This window comes from Linepithema humile, chromosome 4 (genome assembly GCF_040581485.1).
Source record: "Linepithema humile isolate Giens D197 chromosome 4, Lhum_UNIL_v1.0, whole genome shotgun sequence".
NCBI lineage: Eukaryota > Metazoa > Arthropoda > Insecta > Hymenoptera > Formicidae > Linepithema > Linepithema humile.
This window is the reverse complement of record NC_090131.1, coordinates 12,447,501-12,460,964: the sequence shown is the minus strand read 5'-3', so window position 1 is coordinate 12,460,964 and position 13,464 is coordinate 12,447,501. Positions and strand designations below refer to the sequence as shown.

General features: G+C 34.4%; 2 protein-coding genes across 2 annotated transcripts in view; one reads left to right on the top strand and one right to left on the bottom strand.

Moving 5' to 3' along the window:
• Positions 1–13,464, bottom strand: part of LOC105668643 (uncharacterized) — a 472,083-nt gene that overhangs the window by 46,903 nt on the left and 411,716 nt on the right. Inside the window, 2 exon segments of the mRNA XM_067354097.1 lie at positions 2,445–2,570; positions 7,083–7,242. Of these exon segments, the coding sequence (XP_067210198.1) occupies positions 2,445–2,570; positions 7,083–7,242 (286 nt within the window).
• LOC105668641 (uncharacterized) overlaps positions 11,154–13,464 on the top strand; it is a 6,604-nt gene continuing 4,293 nt past the window's right edge. Inside the window, exons 1-2 of the mRNA XM_012361101.2 lie at positions 11,154–11,327; positions 13,035–13,140. Of these exons, the coding sequence (XP_012216524.1) occupies positions 11,154–11,327; positions 13,035–13,140 (280 nt within the window). The remainder of the gene's footprint in view (positions 11,328–13,034; positions 13,141–13,464) is intronic.

Here is a 13,464-nt window from a genome sequence, read left to right as displayed (position 1 = left end):
AATTACAATCAAGGGACCAGTATCGACAAGGGAATGTCACTTATCAGTCATCGTAAAATGAAGAATAAGAAAGAAAAAGATTCTGTATGATATCGTGCTTCTTATGGGAAGACACAATCTACAGCTCTTGAGTGACAGCGGGAGCGGGTGAAAAATGGGATGAGAGAGAGAGATGCTGTTTTCAGGAATGCTGTACATTATAATATCGCACAGCATTGTACATAGAGATGGAAGGCGACACACGCAAGAAGTTTCCGAAGGTTCTTAAGGGACTTAGCTCTAGTGTTGGGAATATATCGAGCTATCATAACTTTGTAATAACCTTGCAGTTGTACAGCAAGTATAATACATATAAGGGATCGTAATTAATAGTTTATAAGAGCGAGATTGCTCAGATAATACCCGTAGTACAAAGTATCTCTTTTAGAAAATAAAATAAACTTGTGCTAAAAAAAACAGAAATTTTTGGGAAATAATACAGTGATAAAAAGAAACTTTGATGATACTCTTATCAATATTGGAAGATACTTAATGGAACTGACAGGAAATGTAGACAATATGGCTTAAAATATTTTAAACTAATGCAAATACATATTAATTTCAAACACAATTATTATTAAAAAACAGAGTTAGATTGATTATTAATGGGTTTAACGAGTACATGTTTTTAGTTTACCCTTTCCGGACTCCTTTTCATTTTTAAAACTATTCGCTCGATTTTCATAAAACTTGGTGCATAGAAGTGATGTTTTAGTTAAATTTTAAGTAAAAAGTGCAAAGATTCAAAATGACGGATTCAATATAAAGGACCAACTTTTGAAAAATAATCGAATTATTATTTTGAAACTCGCAGGTTTAGTTTTTGAAAGTTTTTGTTGTTGCTCTATATAACCTTAAAATTTTAAAATTCTTACAATTGAGTTCAGCGATCCTAAAAACCGAGTTTTACGATAATCGGATCTTAAATTTTTTAAATTTGGTTTGTTATAATGGATCTGGACTTTTGAATTTTGGAATTCTAAGATCACAATTAAATTCAGTGATTCTGAAAATCCTTAGAAAACTATGTATAAGTTTGTATAACTTTGATAGAAAGTTTTCGTCCCGAAAGGGTTAATTCATGCTTAATAAAAAAAAAAAGATTAGAAAAATCAAAATATAGTAAAAAATCGCGTAAAAAATAGATTTTCGCTTCTTCGGATCAATTTTCGAGACAGTGCTTCGATTTCCTCTTTTTTGCGTGCAACACGCCAACAGCATTTGAATGCGCAAATTCAAAATGTTTCAATTTCATTCATCCATTCTTATCTATTCCCAACACTATCTCCACGGTCTCGAGGTCGTTTAATTAAAACTTGGCTCGATCCGGCTCTCGCCAGCTAATCGCAACTGCCAATTTCATGGTTTTCCTGCAGTTACCGCGTTCCGAACAACCATCTTCGTACTAAAGCTTTTCCTTATTACTAATGCGCGACGGTGTCGCAATATTGTCATGCTGTATCAAAAAATTTACAAATTCTCTAATCTTTATTCACATTTTGCATTAGGCTTAAAAATTATTTATGTTATAATATAGTTAAGTAAAAACAAAAAGCATTATGTTATCAATGGTTTACTTTCTTGTGAAAAATATATAACAGGATTTCTCTTTTACTGTACACTTTTTTATTTATTTTTGACGCGCCAAGATTGACCATGTCAAAATCATTCACATCACAGCAAATACAAAGATTTATCTGTTGCTTAAATTACCGCAATAAAAACCGCGATAAGTACTCGCTTCATATGGTTCGAAAATAAACGAGATTTTATGCATTTGGATCGGATTCTATTTCGTCTCGTACACGCGACTGATGGCATTGTTCCAAAATTTACAAAGCACGCAGTCTGCAATATATCGTTTCGGGACAAATTGCATCACGACAAAAGTCCTTACCCGGAAATTGTATAAAACGCACCACATCGAGCGTTTGATCATGCTCGCGTATTCACGTATAAGTTTTTCGATTGCCGTTTCACCAGGCTGCATCATTTTAGTTAAAATCGATATTTTCCCTGCATGATTTGTTAGCGGAATTTTGCCGAACTGCTCGTGATTAAAAGAAACTTTATTCGACGCGAGTCACTGTTTCACTTCATGCTTTTATCAGCTGCATTTAGTTATTATCTGCTAGTGTACTGTTAGTAATATTAGTAATAGACTTTATTCAAGACCAAATTCACTTGCGGAACATTTATTTATTTTTATTTAATTCATTATTTGTCATTTTAGCTGGAAAATAATGTTATTTCGTAAAACGGCGTTCAAGCTTTGTTGGAAAGATTCATAAGCTTCTCATGTTCGCAGTTGAATCCGCAAGCATGTTATTGATCGCCTCTGCGGCAAGCCTGCCGTCGCGGAAGGATCGAGCTGTGTCTGACGAATGTTTATGGATACTACTGACCTGGTATACTATAGAGGGAGACCGAGCTGTCTCGAGAGAAGCGCGCCGAGCCCCCGAGGCTGCCAAGGGGACTCTTACCACACTGGTAGCTGCGAAGCGGCTTGGCCGGCGGCACCCCGCCACCACCTATCCAACCATCCAAAAAACCAAACAAAAAACCAATGTACCCAGACGCTCTCCGATGCACTCCGTGCCTTTTCTTGTTCTCCTCTAAACCCGCTCGACGTTTCAGTGCACATGCAGAAGTAAACAAGAAGGAAGGGTTTCCGATCCGCGCAACGCGGTCCAATGCGGCTTTTCACAACTTTTCCCTTTTCACCGATTTTTTACACAAAATATTTTATATTTAAATTTATATTATTATTATATAATTTTTCACGCAGCGTTTTTACGGTCAAGTGGATTGTAATTGCAAATCTTAAGTAACAACGATACGTAATACGTTTCCCAATGACGACATTGATGATCATTTCTAAGTAATTTTCTGATCATCGTACACCTGTGTTCTTACAATGATTTCACAATCGCGACAATTGAAGCGTCAAGAGAAATGTTCTCTTTCAAAAACGGTTTCGTCTGGAAAATTGTATTCATCGAGTTGACAGTTTAGAAGGCGGCCGTGTGTTTTCGGACTGTGTAAAATAGACTCGTCACGATAGTTGATGATTATGATCGGTCGTTCGCGCGTGTCCTTAATCTTTTCGGCTTGGCATACCCGCATAAAACGTTTCTCTCGACAACAAGGAGAATCGCTCGTAGCGACTAGAATGAGGCCATCCTTTCCCCTTGGACTAACAGACGGTTTGTCAAGTATTTTCGAGTAGAGCACTTGGCCAACGATGGTCGTAACGATCTCCGTTTGAGCGATTAAGAATCGAAACGACCTTGCAACCGTCGATCGGAAGTATGAAGAATGGAGAGCAATTGTGTTTGCATTTGTGTATGCAAATGGTATGCGTTTAAGCTGAAGCATGAGATAGATGTGCGTTGCAAAAAATTGGTCGAATAGTTTTCCGATAGAAAAAAATTGCGTTGAAAATATTTTTCTTCCGTAAATGTACTTTCAACGCCACTACTCTCTTATCTTCCGATCTTTTTCTTTGCAAGCTAATTATACTCTAAAAATAATGTTCTTGAAATTGTAATTTGAAATCCAGAGTTTATGATCACAACTGAGTAAACTGTTTAACTTCACAATTTCGAATAATATTTATGGCTTTGAATAAAATTAATACAAAATTGTTGTATATCAATTAAAAAATCTGTATTATATTAATATTATAATGTTTGCTCTAATATAATTGTAAAGTAAATTAAATAAATGTGAACTAGATCCCAATTGCCTTAAGATACGAAAGTTATTTCATATTATAAAAAGTTAGATGGTTGTTTTACTCTATGTAATACAACCATTATCAATCATCTTTCTACATCTTCATGTTTGCGCCACAACTGTAGCAGCAGTAATTTATTTCAACAGTTTTGTTTCTCAAAATAGTTGATTCGACCAATTTTTGAAAGCAAAACGATCAAAGAACTCAGGCTTCTTTGTATGTCAAAATCACCAACGGGTATTTAGCGTGTTAATTGCATGTAAGGCGACCAGAATTGCTTACGTTGCCAAGATAAAATCTGTCTTGCACGAGTGATCTAAAATCTAATCTCTTTCAGATCTCTTTCAGATCTCTTTCAGATGACAGGACAAGTCAGTCTACTGACATTTAATCATCGTTCTTTGCGAAACTCAAATCCATTTGAAAAAATCAAATTAAAGATTAAAATTCTGATATTATCGCGAAGATTGCAAAACCGCTCTGTTCAGCAACTTGAAAGGTGAAATATAGTGTATACCAGTGTATACGTTCGTACTTATGCTCGAGCGTTGATCTCACAAATGCAGCGCGGAGAGATCAGAGGATTCCGGGAATTCTGATGATTTAGTATGACATTTCGAGGGGCTTCTCACGTTTCTGGTCACCTTAGGGGCGAGGATGTCTGAGGGAATGTGAAATTGCGCGGGGAATTGGAGAGTATGCACGATGTATGTCTGCATGAAAATCTCGGAAGAAGGGTGCTCCAGTGATGCTACGCTATAGGGAACATAGATGCGAACATAAGGGAAATGCACAGGCGCAAAGCAGTAAATTCTCATCGATGTCGCGTGAGCGGCCCAAGAGTTGTTTTGCAATCTCGTTGAAAATACATGCGATATCTTGTCCATTACATACAAAATAGTCAAAGAGAAAATTTATTTTACAAGTAAATTAACTTCATTGAATGAGACTCTTTAATATCACTGAAAAAATGGTCTTGCAACTACAGCAAAAATTTTTTGGATGCAAAAAATTAGCTAAAGTAGATAAATGATTAGCAAATACTGTGATATCGCATATGTTTGGCACTTAATCAATCTAAATGACAGAGACAGAATTTATATCTGAATTATTTGTGAAATTTAGAAAGAAAGTTTTTCTGCGGCGCCTATTCATGTTAAAGCTAATCATACTTGTTAATCAAAATGTATTTCAAATTGTATTTCAAATACAATAAAATATTTGAAATACAAAATGTACAATGCTAACACAATCTTGGTATTTAAATTATAAAATACAAAATACTTTTAATTTTTAATTTTCGATTTAAAATACAAAAATTTTGTATTTTAAATAAAAAAATTGAAGATATTTTGCAATAAATACTAAAATTGTTAGTATTTTGTATTTTGTATTTCAAATGTGTTTGCCCTGCTTGTTGTAAAGTTTGATTGTGGTACACAAAAAAGACTAGCGGCGAGAGACAAATGAATCCATAGCAAAAAAAAAGCCACAGTGACATTACAACAGACTTACAATAGAGTCACAAGATTACAGAAAAATTGAGATGTCACTCTGACATTATCAGAAAATTGCAGTGATATCATTAGTTACAGTCGTGGTGATATCATCATAATATGACATAAAATGTCGCAGAAATGTTACAACACATTCCAAAAACAGTATTTAGTTATTAGTTCGTTTGCTTGCCGCTATGTGGCGCATTATGCGCTATCTATTTCATATTTAAGTTTTAATCATGAGAATTATATAAAACTTGCAAAAGGCAGCTAATAATATTAAAGATATAATAACTTTCTATCAGTTTAATATCTGAATCCAAACAGGGAATTTAGATAGACTGATTGTTTAGAAATTGAGTAGATAAATATTTATTTCTTATTTTATATTTTTATTTTATTTTTCATATCACAATGATGCCATAGCGACATTATATGAGCTGTGATAAAGCAAACAATCGTATGTCACTACGATTTCATTATGACATATTTGAACGTCACAGAGAAATATCATTATGATATCACTGTGATTTGTTTTGCTATGGGGGTATGATCCTCACATCTAACATAATTTGTATAATGCGCCCATCCGTTATAATCGGCAGCTATATTTTTCACAAGAAATATAGCTCGTTCTAGCTACAGTATCAAAACTCATTTACTCAATGCAATTATTATTATTTGGCAATGAGACCTAAATTTTCTAGAAGATATTGCTAGAATGTTGCTGTTATAAATTTTAGATGTGACAAACAATATTTTAGCGGATACAAGAAATAGCGATACATTTTTGTTGTGACACCTAGAAATCTACCTACATCAGCAAAACATTTTTTTCAGTGATATATATACAGGGTGTCTGGCAATAATCGCCCCACCGGTCATATACAGGTAGAGGAGGTCAAATCGAGTAGAAAAGTCCTTTACCATTTTTTAATTTTCATAATAAGTACTGAGTAATTAACGAAAAAAGATCGGCGAATCCGCGCGAGTAAAGCGTGCGCGGTGAGAAGGACGTCCCACTGCTACGCGATCACTAGGACACAACGATCTAGCGTTACGCGCCGCTCGTATGTTGCCATTGTCATTTGTAGAGCGCTCCTCCCAACGCTTCATCGCGCGCCTAGTGATCGCATAGCAGTGGGATGTCCTTCTCGCTGCGCGCGCTTTACTTGCACGGATTCGCCGATCTTTTTTCGTTAATTACTCAGTACTTATTATGAAAATTAAAAAATGGTAAAGGACTTTTCTACTCGATTTGACCTCCTCTACCTGTATATGACCGGTGGGGCGATTATTGCCAGACACCCTGTATAACGCATTATTGCATATAAGAGTATTTTTAATATCAAATTTTGTTCTCACTTGACACCATTATCTGATATCACAATTTTTGTGATCATGAAAAATCAATTTTCATGTGTAACTGTTTTTTTTTTCATTTTACTAAAAACAATCTTTTGCTTTAATGTTTTTTTTCGTAAAAATTGTATTAATTAAGACACTGTTTTTTGTATGTGTACAATAATGTTCCGATAAGCGCGTATGTTGCCTTCTTTGAAAGGTAAATTTTTAATAAATATAATTAAAGCAACAAGTATAATAATTCTTTAGACAAATGTAACATAAATTGACACAATTTAATATAAAAGATTTGTAACAAAATAATCTCTAGAATATTTTACTGGGCCGCTCATTTGATAAATCGGAGTCGGTTTCGCGTTCGTCAGTTTGCATATTAACGCGACAATACACGTGATGTATGGAAATGAGGAATAAAAGGAGGAATGTGGGCATTCGTATACCTGGTGTCGTAAGAGTCTTGGTCTGCGTCGGTGTCGCGTTCGGTCCACCGACAACGCTTGATGTCGCGGGGCTGTACGCCCTTAGGAGCGGTCCACCGCGTGGCAGAGTGCTGCTTCCGCCCACGTAGTATCCGCTGCCCGACGTTGAATTCTTGGCCGTCTGCAAGCAGAGAAGAAAGAATTCAGGCGATTCAGATTACGGCGATAATCGACCATAAATTAGGACAATTTGTCATTTTTTACGCTGACGAAGATGGCAGCCGCAATCGTCATTGCGACGTGATGCAATCTTCAGCGTTGGATGCTGTTTTTAATTAAACGGTAATCAAGTAATCAAATGGCATTGCAGCAATAAATAAGACACAAAACAGTAATTACGCTAGGTCAAGAAGTATAGTCAAGAAGATAATAGTAAATTTTATGGCTTGAAAGAATGTGATAGTCCAACAATAAAAATAATGATTTGTTTATCAATTATGTGTCGATAAAATCATGATCGATAATAAATGTGACTTTTGCAAACAACTAAAGTTTCAAGTATGATTCACTCGGAACTATATTATCGTGAAGAATTGCCAAGGCAGATGCTTAGCCATGCAAATATACGAGTGTCTCCAGACCGTCGCTTTCGCAACAGGTTTGAGGACTCGGTAATGTTAGCTTTCCAGTGCGAATTTCCAATACAACAGTTTTTATAGTCACTTTAATGCACGCCATGTACATACGTCGTTACGTATCGATTTCCCGACACACACAAACTTTCATTAAGTTGATCAATGGAGGATTTTATTCGTTTCTAATTTCACAGCATAAAACGCTTTTTCTACCGCTAAATATTAAAAAGTTTAAAGCATTTAAATTCAAGAAATTAATAAATAATTGTAATAAACAGAATGAAAATATCTCTTTTAAGTAGCGCATAAGATCATAATGTGAAGACTACTGCTTTGACCTATTTAGCTTTGAAGAAAATGCACTCTAAGATGCTTTTACATCGAATAAAACGTGTTTGTAATTCCGCATTAGCTTGCAACATGGAATGCCTAAGCTATTTGCCGTATCATCCCGCTTATTTTGCACTGCTCGTCCCGTCAACTTTCCACGAAGGATCAGCTTTCTCATATCCGTCTATTATGAATATATGACACATGTAATAATGTGAACAAAAGAAGAACAACTTTATTTTATTAATTATCAATGTGCGCAATTACGCGAGATCATCAACATGTATTCTACATGTTGACGATCATTAATAAAATAAAGTTGTTCTTCTTTTGTTTTCATTTATGAAGCGATAATCAATAAGTTCTTTAGTAAGCTATTAAGATTATAATTTATACTGTTCACTACATCATGCAATGAATTTATTAGAAATTGAAGAATGTATACAATTTTTTAATTAAAAATATTCCTGAGAATATGGAAATTTCTCAAACACAAGTGCATAATATTTAAGAAATTTGACGTTCTTCCATTATTTCAATAATACAATTTGTTGTTGCGATATTGAGCGTCTTTTGTAATTTCACCATTTAAGCTCAAACAAAATCACAAATGGGGGTGCTAATAATGTTTATTCGAAAATTATCAATACAAAACAAACGTAGAATTGTACACAATTTTGAAAGTTTTATTTTTTTAAGAAAACCACAAATTTAAATTTCAAAACATTTAATCTTAAAACAATCTAACACATATAAAGGAAAGGCTCAAATGATAACTATCAAATAATATAATAGAAAAGCATTGAGAGCCGTCGCGGGATGTTAGTGCGAAATTCTAATTTTTCTTAAAGAAATTAATTTATTAGTCTACGTGAGACAGTTAACTTTGTACACCGATCTCTGGTTCGAGATACTTAAAGTGTACGAAAATTTTAGTACATTGTTCTCACATATGGAGAATCAGTATGTACTGATAGGAATTATTAGAAAGAAAGGAAGAGAGAAAAAATATCAGGGCACGAATGGCTAAGCCGGGAATTGAACCCGGGTCTTCCGCTTGCCGGACATTTAATCTTGTTTTTATATATTTTTTATTTATGTATGGTTTGATGTTAAATTATTGTTATTTTTTGCGCGGAGTAATATGCGTTTCTTTCAATTTTGTTTGACATATTTTGAAATTTTAATTTGAGATCTTCTTAACAAATTTATAAAACTTTCAAAATAGTGTATAACTCTATGTTTGTCTTGTTGACTACATCCAGCTGAGACTAGTACACTCTTGTCTTTATATATTTTTGATTTGTGTATCGTTTAAGGCCATAAATTATTGTCATGTTCACGCGAGACAATATGTGTTTTTCTACCTTCTTTTTTCGATTTCATTAGACAGAATTTTGGAATTTGAACTTACAGTCTTCTTAACAAATTTATAAAATTCTCAAAAATGTGTATAAATATATGATTGTTTAGTATTAATAATTTTCAAATATTCTTGTTTTTATAAATAGTTTCATATTTTTTTGTAATTTAAAAAATTTAGAATTAATAGATATCATAATTATATAGGTATAATATATTTTATCGAAGCAAGAAGTGAGTGTGATAAATAGTGATAAACAGTGGTGACTAATTACAGTGGTGTCAACTTATGGATCTGTCTGATGTATGTATTCATTTCGAATAAGAGACGTTTGTCGCGCATTACCAAGATATCGCTCTGAGAGCTTGATTTCGCGGGCTCATCGTTTGTCCTCATCGCGGCAAAAGTACGGTGAGCTGAAAATGGGCCGCCGTAAGCTGTAGCCACCATGAAAGGTCGCCTCCCTCTTACCGATTCCGTACTCCGTGTACTCGCGCTTGTGCTCGCATCGATTTCGCTTTAGTCGTTGTTTACCATTGCCGTGAGTTCGGCCAGTCGCTTCATACGCTGTGTGAATCGACTAGAAGAAAAGAAAAGAAAAAAAAATCCATCTGCATCAAAGGAAATCGATCGATCAAAATGAAGAGCTGAAATTGAGCAAGAAGCATTTTTCTGAAAGTTGATCGCAGGAATCTGCGAGAAAATCCATGAAAAAAGGAAGAAAAAGAAACTTTCTCCATTCCTAAGGACATTATTCAACTCCCTGGCGGTTCTCATGTTAGTATATTTTTTTGTGGCAAGTAAAATATACACACAACACAAACTTGGTAACAGAGGAAGAAAGAAAAATAATTGCTTCTCCAGGCGTCAATTATAAAAGACAAATATTCCGTTTCTTGCCTTTTCTACATCTGCGGAAGACACGAGAAAAAATTCACGGTCTTTCCACCCGACGTGCTTTTAATTATAGGCATCATCAAGCAAATACTAAGCGCCGCCGAGGCTTTTGATGGTACGAATGAAAGAAAAAGATCAAAGAGCAGACTACCGCTGCGTTTCGTGCTTTTGGCCGTGAAAGCTGTCACACGTCGAGCAAAGAAAGTTACGAAGAAAGTTAATTTTTACGTTTTTCAGGAATCGTGTCGAAGAAGTAAAAGAGTCTAGTTTCTTGCTTGCACTCAAATGTTTTGATTTCTCGATGATCAAGGAAAAACTTGAGCTCTTTAAATATATAATAGGAAGTGCGCGGATAACGTTTCAAGAACATACGCGCATCCCGATCGTGGGAGCTGCCAATCAGATGTCAAACGAGCGATAAGTTGCGAAACGGAAAACCGGACTGACAAAAAGTTGGCGTGACGAGTGTGAGGAACGTCGAGCGGACAGGGCGGAGATGCCAGGTGGTTTTCTGCAGTTCGACGGGGTGAGAGAAGGAAAAAAACTTGCTGAGCACCGTGTGTAGCGGGTGAAGAGGAGCGTCAGCGCGGGTAAAGTTGGTGGAACAAAAGTTGGACGGATAACGTCCGTGGAAGACAATTCTCTTTTCGTGAGCGCGATCAGATAAACGCGGGATAAGATTAAGTAGAGGGAAGGCTGGGAGCCGAGAGATAAAAGAAACGAGAAACCTTGTCGACGGAGAATAAGTATAAGGAAGCAGACGCAAAGAACAGACCTCTGTGGAAAAACGAAACGGTGAACTTTCGCTGCGAGGCGAAATTAACGAAGCGGCAGTTTGGACGCGACGAGAGCAATGATCAGATAAGAATGAAGAAATTCATGACAAAGTTCGGAATTAGTATTCTCCCGTCTACGTTCGCGATCTTTTTGGGCTGTTTGCTCGTCGCGGCGCTTTCAGGAAGATCGAGTGCGCTTATCGAAAGAAAAGTCGGTGGCACGCCGATGCATAGCGTTCAATTGACGCAAAAAGGCTACATACAGGTGAGAATTGCTCATGATGATTCAGAGAAAGTCACGGCTGGATTTTACTATTTCCCGGTACTATATTTAGAACACGAAATAATCTCACTTCTGCGTCAGAAACATATATGCGTATGGTTATGAAAGTGGGCTCAAAGTCATATATGCTTTGTTTTGGGATATTTTTATTTTTGCGTTTGTATATATTACAAAATATTTCCTTGTTATGTAACAAAATATTTTCTAAAATACTTACTCGTATAATGTAAATCTGTTCCGCAATAGTAAAATTTTACGAGTAGCTTGTGAGAAAATATGTTTTTTCATACCTTAAACTGTTAAATCTAGAAGAAAGTGTTCCGGAACATGGGGTATGTGTTGAAAAGTGCATATGGATCAAGGTCGACTATTTCTGGAGTGATAGATTTTGACAGTTTTCAAAATTGATGATAAATCTTACAAATAATTTGACACAAAAATATATTCAACAATTGAATTTTATTCAAAAACAAGTTAAAAACAAACATATCCATTCACACATTTTCTAATTATAATTATGTTTCATTAATTTTTACTAGTAATCTAGTTTTCTTTTTCTTTTTCGATAGTAGAATTTTTAATTTTTGAAGTTTCGAGAGCTTTAAAATATTTGTAATATTATTTTATATTATTATATAAAATTTATTTACCTGAATCGCTGCCTAATGATGAAAGAATAAGTATGTTCTTCTTCATAAAACAAAATTTTACCAAAAAGCAAGTAATTTATTATTAAACCAGTGTTAAAAAGTAAACTAAATTCTGTTTAACGACACACAATTACCAAAATTCCATTAAGCGATCCAATTTTCAACTATTTCTCAAAAATGATTCCACAATATTATAATGTAAATCAACGTAACACAAAGTAAATGATAAATTCAAAATTTTCAGTTTTTTTTTTACTTGATTCACTTTCATAATTAGTGGCACATATGAGATATTTCAGATTTCTACCATCTTTCTGATTAATTAGTATTAAAATTCTTTATTATTTAATCACTAAACTTTCACTTAATAAGAATTGATACTTGAGAAAGGAATTTTTATTCACCGAATTGTTTGAACAACGTCAGTGATATTAATTACAAATTGCGCAGTAAATCATGCCGTAATCCTGCATTAAAATGTATCAAGAATGAAGAAAGCTAACAAAACAGCGAGTGAATAATGATAAATCGACATCGTGTCAAATGCAAAAGATACACATGTTTCAACGGAGCGTGGAAACTCGCGAGATTTCTATCGATTACGTGAGCAACAAAGTTAGCCATTCTATATCACTAAAAAAGAAATTGGTTTTACGCAGATTGCTTAATTTTCACTCCAGGAATTGTCGGCCTTGATCCATATGCACATTTCAACACATACCTCATGTTCCGGAACACTTTCTTCTAGATTTAATTTTTCCTCAGCAAACATTCATTTCTACAACTCTTTTTTGCAGTCAACTTTAATTCAACTTAATTAAGTTTCAAATTTATAATTCTGTTAAAACCAAATTCTTTTAACGTTATTTAAAAATATTTAAAGCGCTAAAGTTTCTGATAAAAAAATATAATTTTAGATCAAAGATCAAAGAACAAATGACGACTATTTTAGAGCGTTTTATGTATAGCATTAATCCACAATTAGATAAGCGTAGAGCGGCACGCAATGTTGTTAGCTAATCCTTCAGTTTCTTTTCAGTTTCTCAGATGGGAATTGCCGGTACCGGAAATTCATGAATTTACATTCTGCCTGTGGGTGAAGTCAAATGATTTCAAGCATCCTCATTCGATCTTCTCGTACTCGAGTGAGTATACTTAATAAAAGCTCAATTTTACGATGCATTAATTTAATTGTAGGAATTAATTTAAAGTAACGCTATATAAAAAAATTAAAATTTTTACTTGCAAACTATTTAATAAAATAATGACAAAAAGTTGTTACATTTATATTTTATTTTCTATTTGATTTAAAGCATTTTATCATTAAACTCTTATATTTTTTATTACATTATTTTATTTATACAGATTATATATTTATTGCATAAACATGCTTGTAATTTGACAAGCTTTATGATAAAAAACAACACGGATAAACTGGTCCCGTTATTTCTTCATGACTCTGCGATCTC